This window comes from Gopherus flavomarginatus, chromosome 4 (genome assembly GCF_025201925.1).
Source record: "Gopherus flavomarginatus isolate rGopFla2 chromosome 4, rGopFla2.mat.asm, whole genome shotgun sequence".
NCBI classification, from domain to species: Eukaryota; Metazoa; Chordata; order Testudines; family Testudinidae; genus Gopherus; species Gopherus flavomarginatus.
The window spans coordinates 40,339,118-40,362,350 of NC_066620.1; the positions used below are offsets into that span (position 1 = coordinate 40,339,118).

At 41.4% G+C, this 23,233-nt stretch overlaps 1 protein-coding gene across 1 annotated transcript in view; it reads right to left on the bottom strand.

The window, feature by feature from the left end:
* Positions 1-13,654, bottom strand: part of LOC127050184 (ATP-binding cassette sub-family G member 8-like) — a 32,339-nt gene extending 18,685 nt beyond the window's left edge. The window contains exons 1-4 of the mRNA XM_050951846.1: positions 13,606-13,654; positions 11,685-11,802; positions 1,636-1,746; positions 642-798 (exon numbers count right to left, since the gene is read on the bottom strand). Of these exons, the coding sequence (XP_050807803.1) occupies positions 642-798; positions 1,636-1,746; positions 11,685-11,687 (271 nt within the window). The 5' untranslated portion in view covers positions 11,688-11,802; positions 13,606-13,654. The remainder of the gene's footprint in view (positions 1-641; positions 799-1,635; positions 1,747-11,684; positions 11,803-13,605) is intronic.
* Positions 13,655-23,233: the final 9,579 nt, after the last annotated feature.

Consider the following 23,233-nt stretch of genomic DNA (forward strand, 5'->3'; position numbering starts at 1 on the left):
ATAGCAATATAATGTTGTTCCATCCAAAGCTCTTTTATCACAAGGATTCCCGAGGTACAACTTTATTTTGCAAGCAAATCTCTGACCCAGACAACCCCAGAAAGCAGGTAAATTATGGAGGAAATTCCACTGGCCTCTGCAATGAGGACACAAGGTGGACATAAGGTGGTAGTACTGCCACTGCACACTCTCGGCGCTGGCTGAAGTCAGGACAGCTACGTATTCTGGTCAGAGCTGTTGATCACTCACTTTTGGAGGTGGGTCAGCCAGTGCAAGGCCCCTTCACGCCCAGCAGTGCAGGGACTGCAGGCATTTTGCATTGTTCCAGGCAGACCCAGGAAATCTGGCCCATAAAATCAAATGATGGAAAAAACATCCTTTAAGAAACTTCGTGGCAAGCAAATCTACAAATTGTAACAAAAATTCTTTTCACAACAAAATCTAACTGTCTTCTGCTGGGGGCCCACCTTATATTTTTTATGAGCATACTGCAGTGATGTATAACATCTATTTCTAGGGAGTGTTTCTCTGTTGGATGGTTATATATCCTTTAGCATTCAAGGGCTTCAATAGTACTGTTGTCATCTATTGTACATTTTATTGTAAAGGCTTGGTCAATGCAGTAAAGCTTTCAGTCCTACCAGAGCTTCCTATCATAGCTAGCATCTGGCCACTTTGAACTTTAAAGTTCAGATTCTGGATTGCTGGCACATGGGAATCTGGGCCTTTGTTCCACATCCAAGGCATTTTCAGCTCTGCTAGGTTCTCATACCAGGGGATCTGAGATGTCATGTTAACCTAATATAAATAAATAGAAAAAAAAGCCCTCCATTCAGAAAGTCAATACTGTAGCAATAAATACTTCAAAAGTTAAGATATATTACAAAGCTGAAAATGCATGAAAACAGCTGCAACCAACCTCGGGCAAATTCTCTAAATTATGTTTTGGTTAATTCCATTTGCCAGACATGCATTGTTTCCATATATTCTTTCTTATCATTGATTGATCACCAAACTGGTTGATTACCAAATATCTGTCTGCCTCTCTAAAATAAAAGGTACAGTGTATATGTCTGTTTGAAAATGCAAATACTGCCCTGCCCTTTACCAAATATACACAAAGCATTAAGCCTTTGCAAGCTGAATTTCTCCTTGTTAAATCAATGGGCATGATTTGTGAGGTCTCCAGCAGCTACTTAGTATTTTGCAGCTCTCTGTCCAGCCTAGGCTATGTTCCTGACAGAAAAGAGACATAACTTTTCACCCTGGTGATTCCAGCTGCCAGAGTAGCCCCTTGGATTTTGGTTATTTAGGTCTAACGTCATGCTGCCCTGAGCCTGCCCCAATCAGGAGAACACTAAGGTGGCTGTCTCACCCCTTAGCAGTGTGAAGTATATCTCAGCTACAACTGAGGATCTTTCTAGACCACTATTTAAAATGCAGCCAAAGACCCGATCCTGTATTCACTGTGCACCCAAAACTTCCATGGCTTGAGTGATGTTTGTGTGTACAACAACTGTAAGATAGGGTCCCAGTTGCTACATGTAATTTAATTCCATATTACTTTTTACAGTGCCTAAATGTTACGAGAAGGAAATTGTTGTATACATTAGCAAGATAAAGTAGACCTTGTACCTGGTAGTTGAGCTCTCTCACTTCTAGGACATTTGATTTGCCACTGTATGTAAAATACAGGCTGTTATCCTCTTCAGAGCAAAAAATACTATCTCTGAATCTCCTGATTGCCTATAGGAATAATTAAAAGATTAATTACAACTCCCTTCTTTCTCTAAACAGCATTTTAAAAACGAGAGGAAGCAAGGGAAATGCTTTCAATGTGTAATAATAACCCAATTGATTTAGTTACTGTAGCACAAAATGTAAATAGTTTAAATGAGTTACCTCTGTCTAGTACCTGGAAAATTACTCTGTAGAGGTGTGTGAAAAATTCAAAAAGAATATGTGGTGGGTTTTTTGTTCATTTGTTTGCTTGCTTGGCTTTTGTCTGGACCTTAACACGTCCACTTTCAAAACAAAAATGGACCCAATTTCATTCAACCTTGGTCCTATTTCTGAGCAAGTTTTGAAACTTTGATTTTTAGCTTCTCCTTACATAGTTAAGCAGGCCCTCTTTAGCCCAGGCAGTCTTCAGCCTTAAGTGGGGAGAGCCTGCATGCCTGAAGTTCCTACTTCTAACTCCAGGTCCTCGACCAGAGTCTTCCTTTTTCCTTTGAGCCACCGGCCCAGCTTTCATCCAGTCTTTATTCCTGATTTCCCTCTCACCCTCCAAGACTATCCTCTCCAAGTCCCTTAATTTGCCATGATCTGGACAGACAAGTTTATTCCTCTCCAGTCTAGCCCTGTGGTAAGCCAGACATTGGCTGGAGGTGAAGCATCAAAGGAATCCACCCACATATTGTCTTTGGCATGTGCTGATTGGGCTTATCTAAAATAACTGTCTGCACTTTCTGCATACAGCCAAACTACAGCTCAGGTCTGACTCAACCCTTTGAGTCCAGGTAGATAGCAGTGCAAAACTGAGCAGGTAAACCATACAGAAGCCTCCCATAATTGCTGAAACAATTTCAAACAAACAGAAAAGTACATTAAAGTCACCTTCTATATAGTAACACACCCCAGCAAATGCATTTAGTTAATTTTAGTATGTATATGGCCCCTAATACTGATATCTGAGTGCCTTTTGCATGTTAATGCATTTATCCTCCCAGCACTCCTTTGTGCAGTGTGGAAGTTCTATTATCCCTTCTTTACAGACGGGAGGACTAAAGCACAAGTTTACACAGGAAGTCTGTGGCAAAACCCAGAAGAGAACCCAGATTTCATGTGTCCCAATCAAGCACCTTGATCACCAGCCCATGTTGCTTCTCTAAGGGCTATATATTGCCTTCATTCCACATTCCCATGCAGATGGAGGACACTATATGTCAAATCCAATTTGCTGTTTAATACAGCTAGTGCTAAATGCTGTCTGCAGGAGTTTCCCCTTCAGTTCTATATGAACTCCACTCACCGACAAATCCAGATTTGTATCCTGGCTCCCAATGGCATGCTCCGGAGGGACTGTTTCAGTCATTTCTTTCATATTTGGGATGGAGCTTTCTCTCTGTATTGCCATTTTCTTTTCTGTTTTTAAATACTGTGCTTACTGTGGAAATCCTTCTCCTCTTGGTTTTGAGCTTGACCCCCTTCCAAGCCCCCTACAAAAATATAGCTGGTGTTTCTCCTGACACTCTTGGTCTCTCTGTTCTACATGTCTCTGTAGATGGGGCAATGTTCTTTTCTGGGATAGGCTAAAGGTTAATCAGATATAGTTATGGCTAATCTGTCAACTGTGCTTGGAAAGGAAAAGAGAGAAAAAGTGAACTGACAGCTACACAGCTTTCTGTTGAATAATTTCCTGAGTTTAGAAATAAGGCTGAGTCCATGACTGATCCTGTGGACTATTGGCAGAGTGAAGCTACACCCATTAATTTGGTAGCAACTTGGTGGCTGAGTGTTTACCTGAATTAAGTGATTTTCCAGCTGTTTGAGAGGGTGATTTAAATAAAGTGTCCAGTCTGCCTGAAGATGATGCAGCCTACTGAGATGGAAAGGAGCGACTGCGGTTCCAGAGCTGAAGAAAGGATGTCTGTTATGATTCCACGTAACAGTGTCAGCGTCCATGGGATCTCCTACACAGTCAGGTAAAGCTAGTAAAGACCAGCAACGTAAGCTGGGACTCTGCAACAGCACTAATCCTCAGACCACGGGGATAAGACTTCCCTTAATTTATAGCATAACAGTAACAGGGATTTAGTTTGAAGACGATGGACCTTAGTCTTAGTCCAGTGAAGGGAGACACCAAGGATGAATTTGGCCCTATCTGTCTTGTAGTTAAGACTATATTTTCCTGAGAGTAAGGAGTGATTCTGCTTTCTGAAGATTTAATAAGTGATTCTTTAAAGGAGGTCTCCAAAGGAGAATAAAACCAGGCCTGTACCTTTCATGCATATTTATGATGTATAAAGAAAGCCTGAAAGGGTTGTGGTTTCATTTCTTTTGCTTGTTTTTAGACATTAAAGCTTCTGTCTTGGCTGGAAGACTCTGATATGACTGGGGAGCTAGTGAGCTGGTGATGCCAACAGAGCCAATACAGAATAAGATGAGCTATTAAAAGGGGAAGGGATTTTTAGTCAAATCTGTTTAAAACTTTGTTTTTTTTTGTTAATTGCTATTTAATTTCAGTGGTTTTGTTAAAGGTCTAAAACCCTCATCCTTACATTTAAAGTGCTCACAATAAATATTACTTATACCTCCCTTTGGTCATCCACCAAAACCAGGTTAGATCAGGAAGGTTAAGTCTGGTTCTACTAAGGTCAAAAACAAGCAGAAAAAAACATTTTAGAAATTATTTTTTTTCTGATTCTCTTTATACATCAAAGCAGCAAAAAAGGGCACAAGCCCAATTTTTGAAATGTTTTTTACATGTTAATTTAAATTCTTCCAAATACCACATTTCATCCTTTTCAACCTTTTTTTTTTTTAAAGAGAACATGTTGGACTTTGGTGGGATATCCCATCATATCATAAAAAATACACACGGCAGATCCTCAAAGATGTCTCATTTCACATAGAGAGTGGCCAGATTATGGCGATTTTGGGAAATTCTGGTAAGTAGTTTGAAATTCCAAATCTAAAATAATACTACTATAAAAAAGTCATGCTACATGAATGTGGGTACTTCTGTAATAAGGTCACAATGTGGATAAGCACTGGTTTACTTAGATTTGTATTTTTAAATAATGGAACTCTTGCAGACTATCAAAGACTTTCTGAAAAGGAAAAGTTGTATCATTGCATACATAGCCACCATCAACCTGTACTCTTTAAAAACATGGCATTTTCAGTTGCACTCTCAGTAGAATATATGTGTGGTTGTTCTTGGTGTACCAGGGACAGTGAGTCACCTTGTTACTTCCTGCCTCTAGTGAGAGAGGGTCTTGCCCATTGTAACTTTAAGCTAGTGCCCTGACACCACCAGCCTTTCAGCCACTCAAGCACTCTCCTCCAAGGTATGCCAGCCCGGTCTTTGCCTTGCAGGTTGACAATAGATGCATTCTGGTCCCCAAATGCTTTTGATATCCCCTGTGATATCTAGCCCCTAAACTGGCTACTCACAGAAATTCCAGATCCTCTGCCCCCACAGATTTATTTAAGAAACAATGAGGAGTCAATTAGAAGCAAGATAGTGATGGAAACGGTTACAATATGAAACAAAATCATGAAACGCAACCTAGCACCTATTCTTATTAATAGTTATCTTTCCTGTCTAATAAAGTAGGTTTTCCCTTGAAAGTTCAGTCTGTTGTAGAGCTGGCTGGCTTTGCAGGAACCAAGTTCCAAACTTTCATGAAAACATCCCCATGTCACAAGATGTTCCTCAGTGAATGGATTCAGAGTGCTTTTCCCCACTCTGTATTATGCTGAAAAAGTCTTTTGTCTTTATTCACTTATAGGGTGATCCCTCTGACTGTTATAATGGTACTTTTTCACCTCCAAGTTGTTTCAGTTGTTTGCAGTTGTCCCTGATGGTTTTCCATTGATAATCTTGGGAAGCAGGGCTAGACAACTGAGCCTCACCTTACCTCACTGACTAATCAGGGAGTGTTGACAATTCTGCCTGAATGATCCATCCCTGGGATGAATCATTCCCTGGTGTGTAAGTTTTACTCCAAGACCATAAAAGCATCCTTTCTATATAGTTATATTATTTCTTCAGTATTACCCATACATGCATTTCACAATGATTACGAGTCTTAATAAGTTACGAGCTTTCAGTAGATACCTTACATGTTATCTGTTATGAATAAATACCTTGTAAGATGTGTGTGGTGAGTTTGTCAGACCTGAGATGAGAGTTGTTTGCAGAGAACAGGGGATCTTTTCCCAAGGGGCCTCTGTGCCACAATATGGTTTCTTCCAAACTTGCCAGAGTTTTTCACGTCTGTGTATGTGATTGTTATTTGGTTTCCTGGGCTAACGTTTTTCATCTTTTTTTTTCATTTTGGTTGAAAGTAAACCCTGTGCAAAAAGCCAGCACAGGGCCTATTAATCACTTAAGCCCTACTTAAGCTGTTTTTTGAGCTTCCAGTGGTACTTAAATGGTGCATAGGCCTTGTGCTGCAGAGGAGTTAGGCCCTCTCAAATCCTCCATTATCTTCCTCTTGCATTCCAAATGTAGTGCGAGCTACCCGCCCCTGCCTACAGTGCTGCTCTTGACTCTTACTACTGCTGCTCTTCCTCACTATTCTGCTCAACCTTCCTGTCTCCCTGCTACCTTCATGGCCTTCTCCCACTCTCATCTTCATAACTTCTCCCATGTTGCCCCTTATTCCTGGAATTCCCTCTTGCCCCGGAACCAAAGATGAAATTTCTTCATTTACATTTCTCCTCAGAACTTATTTCTCCCATGAAACCTACTAGTCTCCTATGAAAATGCTCCAAAAAGTGCTCTCAATGTTTTGAAGCAGAAGCAGCCCTGGTCCTCCATCCTTTCTGATCTGTTTTGTCTTTCTCTTTAGATTGTAAAAGATAGGACAGGAACTGTAGTCCTCAACGTTTTGTATAGCATCAAGCATAACGAGAGTGCTTACCAAATGATGAGAAAACAATAGAAATTTACACAGACTCTAACACTCCATTTAATTTTCACGGGCTGCCTTTTCACACAGATCTATTTTTTCATTAGACATGTGTACAGTGTCTAGCACAATGGAGTCATGGCCTCTGGGGCCTATAGGTGCTGCTATAATAAAAGTAAGAATTAATATGAATGAGATTTTTTTTAAAACTATCTAACAGGCTCTGGAAAAACAACTCTGCTGGATGCAATATCAGGAAGACTGAGACAAAAAGAAAATTTCTTTGGTGATGTGTACATGAATGGGCAAAAGCTGAAGAAAGAACAATTTCAGGACTGCTTCTCATATGTTCAACAGGTTGTTTTTTAATTTAATTCTTATGCATGGAACGTTTTGTTATCACAAAGTTGTAGTGATAATAATAGAATCATATGGCTTAATTGTGATTTCACTAATCTTGCTGTAAATCAGGAGAATCTATAGAAGTCAATGGAACTATGCTGTTATGAAATGTGTGTCAAAGCAGAACCATGCACAGAGTTACTACAACACTGTTGTTCTTTTCATGTTTTAGAATGATACTTTGTTAGGTTATCTCACCATACAAGAATCTTTGACTTACACTGCTTTACTCGCACTTCAGAAGCACTCCAGCGACTTCATTAAAAAGAAGGTCAGTATGTTTTATTCTTTCACTGAGACAAACAAGACAATTTTTTCAGATATGTCCAGCTGATCAGCTCCCCTAATTTTATAGACACTACTTTTTAGCAGATTTGGATTCCCAAGTTCAATTCATGCTCTCACATTATCCTGCTTTAAAAAGGAAGCCAAGTATCATTGTTCCTATTTTACATATGAGGAAACAGGCATGTATAAGTGAAGTGACCTGTTCAGGATCACAAAGGAGTTCAGCAACTGAGGCAGGAATAAAACTCTCTGGACTCCTGACTGCCAGTTCTGTGGCATGCTGCCATCTGGGGAAATAATGAATATGTTGGAATGAAATTAGTGTTGCTGTTGCTGTGTCAGTCACAGAATATTAGAGAGACAAGGTGGGTGAGAACATCTTTTATTGGACCAACTTCTGTTGGTGAGAGAGGCAAGCTTTTGAGCTTACACAGAAGACGATGACCTGAAGAAGAGCTCTGTGTAAGCTTCTCTGTCACCACAGAAGTTGGTCTAGTAAAAGATGTTCTCACCCACCTTGTCTCTTTGGAATGGAATGAATGAATGAATGTACTATGAAGCAGTACCAATTTCTACCACATGGGAGAATGAATTTGATACCAAATTCAGAACTCCTGAAGTGGCCATTCCTACAGTATCTTGGCACCATTACATACATTTAGAACTCCATCATTTCCCTCCTGGAAGAAGAACGAAGCTTTTATATCCTCCCCACTTACTGCTGCTTTACTGTGAGGAATGGAAGATATTATTTATTTGTTAACCCCTGACAGCATGATCAGCCCTGCACCATGCACAGCAGAAACACAGCCCCTGCCCCACTGAACTAGCAATCTGAATGGAGATAACAAAAATAAACACCAAATGGACTGGGAGACCCAGGAGGAGGGGTCTATCTAGGTCATTAACATTCTAGCAAGAGGGCAAATGGCTGCTGCTAGGCGGCCTGTGGGGTATGGAAGTCTATGAAGCTGTTTGTGAGAAGTTGCCTAGGAATCGGATAGTGGCCTCTAGACAAAGATGTTTACTCATCAAGTGTGGAGTTCCATCTCCTGGGAGGTGCCATCTATTTAGGGCCTAGCCTGCAGTCTTCACTCAAGCAAACATGAGTTGTGCTTGAGTAAGGTCACAGAACCTGTCCCTTGGTCAGTGAAACACAGCTTTCCTGGTTCTTTAAAGCCCTACACCCTGATTCTCATTTATACTAAGGCCCCTACACACTGCTCTGGCCTTGCTCACTTTAAGGCCTCTTTACATGACCAGAGACAGCTGTACAGACAGCCAAGAAAATCCTGCAGCAGGAAGGTCCATTCCTTGCTCTTCTGAGCTATAGATCTGTTGCGAATTATGCCTGTAAGCCACGCACCGTTCGTTTCTAGGCTGAGGCACAAAGACCAAAGATTTACAGAGTGTCCAAACAACAAAGTTTTATTGCGCAAGGTTCAAACAATGTTCCAACGGGGTGTCCCCCTGCTAATCAGGGAGAGACAAAGGCTGCAGGTTACACAGGGGTTATATACCTTTTAGCAATGCAAATTACGCTCCTGGGTTGTGAGCCTTAGCCAATAAACAAGCCATTTTCTTATCATTAGCCTATTACAGCTAATTATGATCCTTGTGTTGGCTATTGCGTAGTCCAGCTGTTACCTTTCATACCAGAATTTCCCTTATTTGTGCTGTTGCTAACTGTTTTCCTGTCCTTTTTTCTGTTTATGGTTTTACCTTGTTTTAACACTGCCTTAAGGATCCTGGTCGTGATGTGCTCGCTTTTAGTTAATGGTGGATCTGGGCCTTACAGAATAGGGGAACTTACAAAATGGAATCGCTCATGCTAACTGCCCTTAAGAGATCAACACCAATAGCCTGTACTGGATATAGTCCAGCACAATTCCTGATGGGAAGACAATTCAAATACAGTTCTGCTTTTGGAAAAGAACATCTCTCCAAAGTGGCCAAACATGAAGAGAACAGCCAAAACAGATAAAAAGGCAAAAAGAGATTAAGAACAATTTTACAATAGACGTCACTCAGTTAGAGAACTGCTGGATCTAGAATCTGATTAACCAAACTGGATGGAGAAAAAGGATGGACAACTCCAGCTGTTGTAAAGAAAAAGAATTAATTGCTCAGATCACATGTGATTGAAACTGACAATGGAGAGTTCAACAGAAACCATAGACTTCTACAAAAAGCGCATTCCTCAGAAAGAACACTCAATAGAGAAAACTCTATAGATGGCAGATGCAGAACAATACTCAAGAGATTTCAAACTGACCACTGCCAGTCATTTAAACTAATGGACAGACAGATGGCTAAGATGCTATGCATTCAGGTGATGTAATTAGAAAACCAGTGTCAGAGATATTTGACTGACTGATCTGTGTTGAACTTCAAAGATAGCATGATACTGCATATTTTGTAAATAGTCAACTGCAAATGAAATTCTACCTTCCCATCCAAGAATGAAATAAAAATAAGTCCAGATTATTGTAAATAATTCCCAGTAACACAGAGCATGGGCAGCATATTGAGGGCAATTTAGAATGATATGAGCTGCTTCTCACAATTTTTAATGTAGTGTGCAACTGTCTGAGTTGGGCAGTGAACATTACTTCACGTTCTTTTTAAATTGTAACTATTTTTCAGGTAGATGCTGTTATGGCTGAGCTGAGTCTCAGCCATGTTGCTACTAATGTAATTGGAAGCAGTATTTTTAGGGGAATTTCTGGTGGTGAGAGGCGTCGCGTTTCAATTGCAGCCCAGCTATTACAAGATCCTAGTGAGTACTGAACAACTTTTCAGAATAAAACAAATACCTTGTCCTTTTCATTATGCTGTCACTTTGCACACACTCCCACCACCCACCTCTAAATAACATTTTAAAATATAATAGCACTTTTCTTCTATCATAGATCCACACTCCAAACTGCCATTGATTTCAACATGCAGGCTCATTGCACAATCAATTTCTGCAGAGAGGCAGAAATGTCTAGTGACTAGAGCATAGGTTGAGACTCCTGTTTTGTCACTAACCAATGCTGTGGCCTTGGCAAGTCCCGTAGACCCTGATAGTTAAGTTTAAGCACATGCACAGATCTTAGGGATTTCAGCATGTGTTTAACCATGTGCTTAAATTAAGTCCTTTACAACTGTGCTTCTATTTCCCATCTGTAAAACAGAGCTAATAAAACTTACTTATTTTAGAGGGGAGTTGTAAGGATTCATTTTGTAATGTTTGTTCAGCACTTTGTGTTTTCAAAGTGCTATGTAAGTGCTAAATATTATTATTTATTATTATTACGTAGTCCTTCATATTTATTTATTTGGATATAAAACAGAGCCAAAAAAGTAGCCTATGCCCAAGCTCTACTTGCCTTGACAATTACTTACATTTGCAATTCAATTGGAATAACCATTTAGCAGTGCTCGTACAAAAGTTAATGCAACCAGCCAGTGAATGAAGCATATCCCATACTTCAGCTAATGCAGCTTTTAGAGCACTGATATGCTGTATCCATTACTTTCTTGAACATTTTTTGTGAAGAAATTTATGATTTCTGTTGGGAACTTAAAAGGGGCAGTGTAATACCTATGTTGCAATAATTCAAAGAATCAACATTTGTAGTTTGCTACATTAATTCAACCAGTGATGAAATGAGATTTGAAATTCCCTTGATGAATGATGTACACTATATTATACACTGTATGAACTCTGGTTCAATGACAGCAGTCATAGATACTAATAAAATTGGTGGACTGATCAGGGTGGGAATTTTGTGGAAAAAATAAAATCCTTCATTTTCCAGGACTGTCTCTCTCTTCCTCCACCTCCCACCCCCCGAATTCTTATGTATAATAAAATACACATTAAAATTACAAAGAAAATATTACACTAATAAGACTGGTTCACATACAGAACTATATACTGTACTACTGGATAATTTTAAATAGTTTATTATACAAAGCACAGTTATGTATATTGTGTGCATGCAGAATACACACGTCTAGCTAATTTTATGTACCATCCTATCCTTATAAGCATCATTTTATAATGCTAATTCTAAAAGCTGACAAACACACTGAATCTATTTTGGTAGCTTCACTAAGAAAAAGTCAACATAAAAAAATGATCAAGTTCTAATTCTGAGTATCAAAGAGAGGACCTGATCTTGCACTCTCTATTCACTGTGGTTGAAAATGGACCTCTGAAGCGAGTAAAGGCTGAAGGATCAGGCCAGAGAAATAAATGTGTTGTAGTTTTGCATACACAGGTTTGCATGGCTGTGACAATTTAGAGATTATTCTACAGTCATTGAATGACCTATACAGGACAGAAACTATAAATTTGCTTACCATTTAACTGAGTTTTCAGAAATTATCCTGGTTATTCACAGAGGTCATGTTTCTCGATGAACCAACTACAGGACTGGACTGCATGACTGCAAATCAGATTGTCTTGTTGCTTTCGGAACTTGCACGCAAAGACAGAATTGTGATTATTACAATTCATCAACCACGGTCAGAACTTTTCAGGGTAAGGAATATCAAAATGATAATAGCTTCTTACTGAGCAATACTCCATGCACTTTTCCTTGCAGATGAGAGCTATTTAGCACAAAATTAAATACAGTCTATCTTCAAGTCCCAGCACTAGTTCCCATTTTCTACTGCATCAAATTCAAGCAGCTTGGCCTCATCTTCTGGGCCCTTACAGCTCTGCCCCTTTCCACTTCTCTGTTCTTGTCTCTATTCATACTTCCCATCGATCCCTCTGCTGTACCACTGATGCTAACCTCAACTGCTCATTTGTCCGCAACTGCCTTCATGCTTTCCTCGTCCCTGCCTTTCTGAACTGTAACAAATTCCTCTCCAGATTCCTTCAAATTCCTCTCCAAACCCCTTTTGTTTCTGTGATGTAAGAAATGGACCAACTGGTAACAGAGAGGCCGAGGCACAGCTGGGTATAGTTTGTGTTCTATTTTTTTAAAATAAGACAATTTACATAATGGCCAATATTTTCAAAAGTGGCTAGTGATTTTGTGTACCCAACCTGAGACACCCTTAAAAGGACCTGGCTTTCAGGAAGTGGTAAGCCTGCATGTCTGACCCTCCTGAGGCAGGTTAGCATATTTGCACCTATTTTATAGACCGGGGTTACTAAGACACAGAGAGGGTCAGCCACATGACCAAGGTCACAAAGCGAGTCTGTGTCAAAACTGAGAAGTCAAGAGTTCATGGTTCCCATTTATGTGCTCGGCCTGCACCTTTCTCTTCATAGCTGGTAGGATCCAATACCTTTAAGAAGGGTCAGTTCTAATAGTTTATGATTAAAAAGACATTTGGCAGTTCAGAAATAACAATAAGAAAATTTAATGACGGGTCAAATCTATGCTTCCTGTTAAAGAGCCTTTATTTACCAAATTGTAAAGTACTATTCCATTATTAATGTTTTCCTTGTTAGCAGTAAGATGATCTCATTACTATATATTGTGTTGTCCAACCAGTTATTTGACAAAATCGCCATCATGAGTTTTGGAGAATTGGTTTTCTGTGGGGCTCCTCCAGAAATGATCACATTTTTTAGTGATTGCAACTATGCCTGCCCTGAACAATCAAATCCTTTTGACTTTTATGGTAAGTTTATCAAACTCATATTAGCAAAGATGTTGTCATTTTATTCTAGGCAAGCAGGTTGGAATTTTTGCCAACATAACTTATTCTAATTCTTCCTGTTCTTTGTAATTGTGCTAAGCAAGTTTGTTCCATTGCTTCTAAGTGGGGATTAATGCTATAAAATTATGTAATGTATTCAACAGAACAACTGCTCTTAAATATGAGAATAAAAGCAACTGTGGGATCAGCAACAACATAGTTTAGATCAGTTTTGAAAACATGCTGCTTTTATCTGGTATGATACTTATTTTAAACCTGTAGACTATAGAACATTCAGATGCCCTAGTGATAGGCAAACTATACAGAAAAGAACGAGCAAACGGATATGAACTTTACTTTGGATCAGTAAACAGTAAAAATACACAATAGCACTGCAATAGAGCAATATGAAACAATAGGGCAAACTAACACCACAGCTAGTGCTCCAGGTTCAGGGATCCTCTGGATTCCTTTGCTCCTAGGAATTTAGACTTGATTTTCCAAAGTATGTAGTGCCTTCAATTCCTATTGACTTTAATGGAGGTTGAAGATGCTCAGAAACTCCACAGAGTTATGCAGTATTTGGCTCTTAATGTTTTGTTTTAAATCAACAATTACTTACCTTACAGTAGTTATGGTTCTTCAAAACATTTTGTTCATGTGGATCCCACATGTGCCCCCTGCACATGAGACTAGAAGCTTTGATTTGCAGTGTTTCTGTGGCTGCCCCTGCGCCCTGCATGTCCTTGTGCCCCACCCAAGCCAACAGCATATAACGGACAGAGAAGTCACAAACATCCCTCAGTTCTAGTGCTAATTCAGAAAATCAATTTAAGGAAGACTCACCAGAAAAAATGTGGGGATGGAGGGCAGGTCATGAGATCCACACTGACGGACAGCATCTTGAAGAACCACAGTTATTGCAAAGTAAGTTGCTGTTTTTTTCCTTTGAGAAATTGTCCAGAGATCACCATCTGGGAAGAAGCACTGGTTCAGGAAGTTGTTGTGGCTGGACACTGGAAAAAAGATGTTTTTTGTGGACATTGCAAAGCAGATGTCCATGAGGGATCATTACCAGGACATCAAGCAGTGCTAGATATAGCTGCAAACCTTCTGGACTTTACATATCATCAGAACTTGATTCTATGGTATGAGAAAAGTGTCTTGCATGCAGGGCCGTACTTAGCCATACACAAAGTATGCAGCAGCATAGGGCACCAGGAAATTTGGGGCACCACATTTCCTGGTGCCCTGCACAGCTGCGTGCTGCTCCAGCCCCTGCCCCCTCTTCCCCAGGGTCCCTGCCCCTGTTCTGCTGCAGCCCTGCCCCCACTTCGCCCCTGCCCCATCTCTGCTCCATCCCTTCCACAAAGCCCCAGCCCTGGTCTACCCCTGCCCCACACCTTTCCACCTCTTTCCACCCCTGAGGACTGCTGCAGGGCCAGGCCTGCACTCACCAGCGGCGGGAAGTGCAGTGGCCCTGCCCCAACTGTGCCATTGGTGAGTGCTGGGAGGCGGTTCCCCCTGTCCTCAAGCCGTCCACCAGTGGAGGCCTGGGGCCAGTCCCCCCCCCCAAGCAGGTATGCCCCTCCCTCCCATGGGGGGGCTGTGTAGGGCCCCAGAATAGCTAGGGACAGCCCTGCTTGCATGGATCCTGGGCTCAGGCTCCACCTGGAGCAAAACCTGGGCACTTTGTGTTCTCTTCGATGGCAAATGAGTCTATAATGGGATTTCCTAATGTTGAAATATCAGGCTGAGTATGGAGCTCTTCAGAGACTTGGTGACAGATTGTCTGCTATGTTGTTGTTGACTCCTGGAAGATGAAGAGCAACTGGGGTTATCCATGGAGTTGACCATGTCCATAATCTGATTTTCTCTTGGCACAGACATGATGAACAGATACCACCCTGCTTCTTTATATAATAAAATGCAGATGTGTTGTCTGTGAAGATCTGTACAGTGGAATTCTTTAAAACTATAAGGAATGGATTGCAGATAATCTGATTGTCCAGAGTTCTAGGATGTTTATGGGGAGGCTCATCTCCTTCTGGGACCATATCCCATGTATCAGAAGTTAGTCCAGGTGAAGACCCCAACCAATTCCTGATGTGTCTATGGTCAGTGTCTTTGTAGGTGGAGGGATGGAGAAGGTTATGCCTTTCCCAACATTCTGAGCATCCCTCCACCAATATAGTGATAACAAGCTATAACAGTAATAATAACTACCCTCGCTCTTATATAACACTTTTCATGCATAGGTCTCAAAGTGCTTTACAAAGAAGGTCAGTATCATTATCCCCATTTTGTAGATGGGGAAATTGAGGCACAGAGAGGTAAAGTTACTTACTCAAGGTCACCCAGCAGCTCAGTGGCAGAGCTGGGAATAGAATGTAGGTCCCTGAGTGTCAGTCCAGTGCCAGTAGGCTACATTGCCTCTCATTGGCCTTTGATGCTTCCCTGATTTTTGGAGGGAGCTTGTTCACAAAGGGAAATACTTTGTCTCACATCAAAAAATCATACTTGATGAATAATGCTTGGTAATTCAATATGTGTAGAATGCAGGAGTAAGCTTTCCTCCCAAAGAGATACAGCTTTTTGGGGTCTTTATCTTCAGGAGTAACTGTTGGTAGACCATGCAGACTCGCTTTCTCATGAACCACAGAGACATACCCGAGATTCAAGGATTGGAGGTGTATAGAATTGTTCTAAGCCTCTCTGTGGAACTTTTATCTTTTTTCTGTTGGTTTTGCAGTGATGCAAGGGTAGTAGTGGTCTTCTAGAGGTCTGCAGCTGGCTCCAAGATGCCTTCATTTATAGGCATTGGTAACCTGTCCACAGTGGAGGACTGGAAGATATCAAATAACGTATGGGCCTTTCATCAGTCACTGACGTCTCAGTTTTCAGAGTGACAGCAATTTGCCACAGCAGCTCTTGAAAAGTCCTGAAATAATCCAGAGCCAAAACAGGCTCCTTGTCAGGGGGAGGCGATGACGACTATGAGTTTTTGGGAGAAACTAGTGGCTCAGTTGCCAGTGCTGGTTCAAATATCAGTACTGTGATGATTGGTGTTGAGGAATTGGTATTGGCAGGGACCAGGGTAGTTGAGTTAAAGCTGAAACCATTGTTGTTTGCCCTGAAGCATAAGAGCATGTTGTGCTCAGTCCCTGAGAGGAGAGTGGAGGTGAACAGCTCTTAGGCCTTTCAACTTTCCTCTTCTTAGGGGAGAAAGACTAGTGCCAGGAACTGTGCTTAGTATGGGGCTCTCATCTACCTTGCCTCAGCATGGAGGAGACAGTACCAGTCTTTGGTGCTGGAGCAGCCATTGGTGCCAAGCTGATCTTTGGATTCTATCTGGCTTGTCAGTGCTGGGCCAGATTCCTTACCAGTTCCAGCTTTGTGAGTCATATTCCAGTTGATGGGGGTGCTGACAGTGTAGGACTTAGAGGTGGATGGTTCCATCTTGAAGCTTGATGCCTGTTCTTCTGGGTCCAAAGTGCCTCTGATAAACTCCTCCAGCTGATATAATTTTAGATGGGTATCTCCAGATGTTCTCATTCCTGCGGAGAATGACCATCAAAGCAATGGTCAGGCACATGGCTCTTGTTGAGATGGAATAAAGAGCTATAGCAAGGAGAATGAGTCTGACAGGCAGAATGAAACCCAAAGGCTTTGAATTTGCTATTTTAAGTGGTTGTGGCACAAAGTGCTGAGAGAAAATAAGTGTTTGTTTAAAAAAAAAGCCAAAACAAAATAAGTTCAAGTAAATTTTTAAAGAGAAAAAAAAGGATGGATTTCTATGGAAATAACCCTTAGGTAGCCAGGTAAGGATAGGCTTAGAGAATGTGGTACGGGGTAAGAAGCAGACACAGCCTGGTTTCATTTTACTTCCACTAGTGATAAGAAGGAACCGAGGAATGGTTTCAGCCATTCTGCCCTTGGATTTAGGGGCAGAGCATGAGGACGTGCAGGCTGTAAATCAGTAAGGAATTCACAGATACCAATTCTAGTGTGTTTGGGGTATATGGCACCTAGAGTAGGATGTACTTGCACAAATATTCAAAGAAGCCATATTTTAAATCTAGTATATTTGAGTGGCTGATTGCTGACAGCCGTTTGAACGCTAGCTAGTGAATCCAGAAATGTCCAAAACGTTGTATGAAGAAGCGTGGCACATTCAGAGGGAAGCAGTATTTTTCTATTGTTTTGGTGGCATTCTGACTTCAATTAGGGGAGAGAATGATTGTAGACATGAAGCTGGAATTGAAAAAAGCTGAAAATACTAATATGACAGTAAGGATAATTTTGTCATCATGAATTCGAATAGTCTCAAAGTCACAAGTTTGAGATTTAGACTCACATTTTAAAACATTCTGTAAACACGAAGTGCTACATTCTTCAAGTGTTAACCTTTGAATGTGAAGTTAAAGAAAAAAGTTTAGATCAAAGAATTATAAGTGTTCTGAAAATTGGTAGCTTCTGTGCATTTTGACTATTTAAACAGGGGGTCTGAATCTGTTATTCCTGAGGTCACTTTTCATTATTGTTATTCCTAATTTACACCAGTGTCAGAGGAAAATAAAGCACCATGTTTCTTAGACTGGATTGTATTAATTATGGACTCGACGTACAATGTTTGGTATTTGTCAAACATGACAGTAAAAGAAGAACAGAATGTTAACTACAGCAGTGGTTCTCAAAATAGGGCCACCGCTTGTTCAGGGAAAGCCCCTGGCAGGCCAGACTGGTTTATTTACCTGCCGTGTCCGCAGGTTCAGCTGATCGCGGCTCCCACTGGCCACGGTTCACTGCTCCAGGCCAATGGGGGCTGCAGGAAGGGTGGCCAGCACATCCCTCAGCCCACGCTGCTTCCTGCAGCCCCCATTGGCCTGGAACGGTGAACCGCAGCCAGTGGGAGCAGCGATTGGCCGAACCTGCAGATGCAGCAGGTAAACAAACCAGCCTAGCCCGCCAGGGGCTTTCCCGGAACAAGCGGCAGCCCTAGTTTGAGAACCACTGAACTACAATGCCTAGTGGTTAGTGCAGGGATTAACTTTTAAAACTCTCACACTGCATTCTTGGCTCTGCCATTGACTTGCTGTGTGACCTTGAGCAAGTCACTTAGAGTCAAATTTTCCAGAGTTACTTCTGGGTTTGGTTGCCTGTTGGATCCACATCTTTAAAGACATAAGACCTGATTGTTGGAAGTACTGACCACTATAGCTGAGGACAATATTGCTTATTTCAGTTACCTCACAGAGGTGCTCTGAAGCTTAATTAATCTTTTGTAAAGTATTTAAACTCCTTGGACAAAGGTGTTAAAGGTGCTATTCTTATGGTTTAACTCCCATCTGACAACATTTTAGGGTATACCTACACTGCAATTAAAAACCCACAGCTGGCCCATGCCAGCTGACTCAGGCTCCCAGGGCCCTCCGGGGGGGGGAAGTGGGGCAATTTGCCCCTGGCCCTGGGCTCCGCAGGGACCCCGCGAGCCCTGGCCCAGCCAGCTGTCTGGGTCTTCGGCGGCATTTCTGTGGCGGAGGGCCCCTCAGTCGCTCTGGGTCTTCGGTGGCATTTCGGAATGCCGAAATGCCGCTGAAGACCCGGACCGCTGGCGGGTGAGTACAAGCGCCGCAGCTCCCTCGCTTTGCCCCAGACCCCCTGAATCCTCTGGGCCGCACTGCAGGCTCCTGGGACTTGGGCTACAGGGCTGTTTAATCGCAGTGTAGACTACCAGGCTTGGGCTGCAATCTGAGCTCTGAGTCCCTCTAACATTTCACGGTCCTAGAGAGTCTGGGCTCCAGCCTGAGCCTGAAAGTCTGTGCTGCAATTAAACAGCCCCATAGGCTGAGCCCCACGAGTCTGAGTTAGCTCACATGGGTCAGCTACAAGTGTCAAATTGCAGTATAACATACTCTTAGAGTTTAAGCATACACAGCACTGAAAAAACAAAGCCTATGAAGAGAAGGTATAATATGAATACTTTATGTAGCCAGCTTAGCAGGTTTAGAGAAGTAAGTTATCTGTTAGAACATATGCTCCTGAGAACTTTACTCTAGGTTCTGATGCTATTGGTCAAGTTAAATAATTATTTGATTCAAAAGAAATGTGATTTTCCAAAACTCCACAGCATTAGCATCTGATCATACAAGTAAGACAACTAGAACACACAAGGTTCTCATCTGCTAATAATAAGAAACATCTGCGGGTGGCAGGACCAATTTATAGGTGAATTTATTAATATGGAGCATCAAGCTATGCAGAATTATTATCTTCTGTAAGTTCCACTGCAGTAAATATTTTTTGCTTTACATGGGAATGGGTGATTTGAGCAGCCCAGCATCTTCTATTTAACATTTTTTAAATGGGTGAGAGAGCGGTTGTTGAGATTGGAAGTTCCCCTCCACCGGAGGAGGGAACAAAAACCAGTGCAACAGGGCAAAGCTGCATTGGAGAGAGAAGAGAAGTAACTCTGTTAGCATATTATCCCCTGAGACCAATATTTCACAAAATGGAGCTCCATGAGTTAGGTTGGAATGTCTCATAGTAGAGAAGGGGAAGGAGTCAGGGAGAAGTTGTTCTGTATGGTGGGCATTCCTCAAAGCCTGGTAGATTTCTGAGTGGAAATCTGATCATCCATCCATCCATCCTAAGCAGCATTAGCATCTCCTTTGCACCTTCTTTTCCCTGAACAGGAGTTAGGACATAGGCAATGGCAATATGGTTCTTTTCCAGTGGGGAACAAAGTTAGAGGCCCTACCAGTGAAAGACAAGTCCATTCATTTCAGGATCTAGGGCTTCATAGAGTCAGGGTTCCACAGAAATGACATTCCCAGAGACTGAATTCCCCACATTGAGAGAATGAAGAGGAACCTCCACAAGGTGAAAAGTTTCCAGTTTCCAGCAGACTTTTCCTCCTCTGCAGATTTTTCTACAAAGACTTTGGCGAAGGGAGAGTAAGAAGGGGAAATGATCAGGCCTTTGATAATGTCAGTAGTTTAACACTTGGGTAAATTTGCAGTGGATCTGACATCTGTGGACACTCAAAGGAAAGAACGTGAACTGGAAACCTGCAGAAGAGTTCACATAATTACATCTGCCTATAAAAATTCAGAGATCTTTCGCAAGACTTTGGAGGCCATTGAAAGAACAAAACGCATGAAAGACCTGCCAGCAATACCATTCAAAAGCAAAGACTCACCCAGTGCTGTCTCCAAACTATGGATTCTCTTACGGTAAGAACTCACTCTAAAAAAAATAATGAATTTTGAAGCTCTCTAATAACATCATTTGGATAATCTTATTCACCTTGCATATACGCAAATACATTATTTCTTCCTCTGGGCTTTCCAGTGCATCCCATTTTCCTTATGCTGTCTTTTATGTTGTAACCTCTTTGGGGCAAAGTACCTTTGTTTCTTTTTCAAAGATGGACACGTTATCAGTACTTCATCAGTCATAACAAGCAAAAATTTTGTTTCAATTTCAGGAGGACAACAAGAAACTTCTCCAGAGATAAGACTGGCATCATCATGCGTCTTTCTCAGAATCTGTTCTTTGGCCTGTTTTTAGCACTTTTCCTTCTCAGACTGAAGAATGATCTTCTAAAAGGAGCACTGCAAGATCGCATAGGGCTCATTTACCAGTGTGTGAGTGCTCCACCTTACACAGGAATGCTCAATGCTGTTGCCCTGTGTAAGTTATTCGTTCCTCCATATGATGCACAGCAAGTACTGTATATACTATGAAAAAGGCCTTTAAGAATGCTAATTTTAAGAGCTACATCATGGTTTTAGCAGATAGCCCATAATAAGAGGTGGTACATAAGCACAATGTCCCACAGGAAAGCAATGGAAGGTATAGTGCCACAAAGACCATATAACTCAAAGCAACCTGATTGTGTTCAGTTAAGTAAGTTATTACACTTATTTAAAGAGTATAGCATGCTCCCCTGGCATGGGCCTCTAGCTGAGGTGGCAGGGAGTATGGAACTGTGGCTCCACCTAATCCCTGTCCTTCCTTGTCCACTTTCTGCCTCTGTGCTGGGGCTGCATTTTTGTCTAGCTCTTACATGAATTATGCAAGTGGAGAATAGTCCTTACTTCCTCCTATGCCCCTGTCTGGCTGTGTAAAGGCAGGACAAAGTCTAGCTGCAAATTTGCACTCTGTTAATTGAGATCACAGGTATGGGCATGGAAAGGTTGAAAGGGCATATGACATGGCTGGCTTCAACAGTGACTAAGGATAGAAGTCTTGATTAGACTTTTTTATCCTTGAAAGTATTATATTGTGGTATCTTATGAGTATTGTTATTTTCACATGCTTTTTCTTTTGCAAGTGCCATATGTTGGCCTCCCATGTATTAACAATACATCTGTTTGAAGGGTGAAAACTCTTTTTTCTGTCAAGGGCACATATGTGGCCCTCCTCATCATAGACGATGGACATCTCCATAACCATCAAGGACAGTTCTTATGAGTAATGTCAGATTCTTACCTGCTAGAGATGAAGCTTGTATCTCCCATGATGCATCTGGCGCCTCTGGTTAAGTGTATAGACTATCTGATCTACTAGTGAACATGGTTTTCACATGCACTGGCGCTAGGCCACCCAGATGGGTTCAAACAAAGTGTTTCTGAAATATTCTAAGAGTTGTCATGTTACCTTGTCTAAGCTTTGCGAGCATCAACTTCTGCATTGTAATTTTGGTCAATAGTGGTTTAATTTCTATTGTACTTTCCACTCCAGTTCCTCCATTACGTGCTGTCAGTGACCATGAAAGCAAAGATGGCTTATATCAGAAGTGGCAAATATTGTTAGCATACATACTACATTTCCTTCCCTTCAGTATCATCAGTGTGGCGATTTTCAGCACCTTTATATACTGGTAAGCATTGAGACAGTTCTACCTTCTTAAAACTATATTCTCATTACGGTGCTCTTAAATTCCTCTGTCAGGAATAGGCCTCCAGGAATAAGCTTTATGATATTGCCTTTCAGGGAGATCAGAAAAGCAAAGAAAAGGCATAGGGATGATATAGTACTTGCCCTACCTCTAGCTCTTGTCTACACTTAAAACTTATGCCAGCATAGCTACGCTGGTCAGGAGTGAGAAAAACCTACACCCTTGACTGACATAGCTATACCGACAAAACTCCCAGTGCAGCCATAAGAGCACTTCTATTGACAGAGAACCTGTCACTTCTCCTGTCAGTGTATGCTGCATCCACACGAGGGATCTATGACAGCATAGCTATGCTGACATGGGCTACATAGTGTAGACATAGCCTCAGTGAGTTAGAATTTTGGCGAAAATGTTCTAATAAATAACATAAAAATGAGACAAAATGCTTGTTTTGGCTCTTAAAAACGTGTGAATCTAAGACAAATAGATTATCTCAGTATTTGCAGTACTGCTTTGTAGTTCTAATAGGAAATACCTTGAACAGTCCAAATATTGAGGTTAGGGTAACTTCATATACTTATTTAAGGCCTAATTCTGTCATCCTAAGTCATATTGAATAGTTTCTTACTCCACAAGTTAATCAAGGATTAAGGTACTGCTCAGCCTAAGTAAGGCTGTCAGAATTTGGCCCTTCATTATTTAAGGGATTTGACAGGTTCTGAAGGGTCTGGTCTTATATCATTTTCATGGCATGCACAAGGGTAGAGAGGCCCACAGCCTCCAATCCTGTGGAAGCCTGTCTGTGCAAACAGTTTGAAGCTGGCATTCTGAGAGTTTTTGGGAAGAGTGGCTTCTTACTGTGGCATAGTCTCCCTTCAATTCTCCAGAGTTTTTTGCAGAAGATAATGCAGAGTACAGCTAATAATTGAATCTTTTTATTATGTGATCATAATTGTCTCCATTAATTGCTTTCCATTTTCCCAAAAGATTATTAAATTCTTAAATCCCAGGATGTATTTTTTTAACTATAATCAATCTCACAAAAAGATCTGAAATTCAAAAAACAGGCAAGCAATTTCCAGTTTTAAGCAACACAAAAGGCTCTTAAATGTCTGTAGATGATCTTTATAAAGCTAGTGATAGCTCCTAAGAAAGTAACTTGCCCTCTTAGGAGGAGGGCAAATGGTTATACAGTGGATGCAGCGGCAGTTTGTGCTCTTGTTGGCTTTCCTGCAGCTCCACTAGATGCCTCATCATGTCCATTTGTTCCCCCCCATTAGCCTCAGCATTGCCTCCTGCCTCTTCTCATCGTGCTCACTTAACGTTTTCCTGGCCACTGCCACTG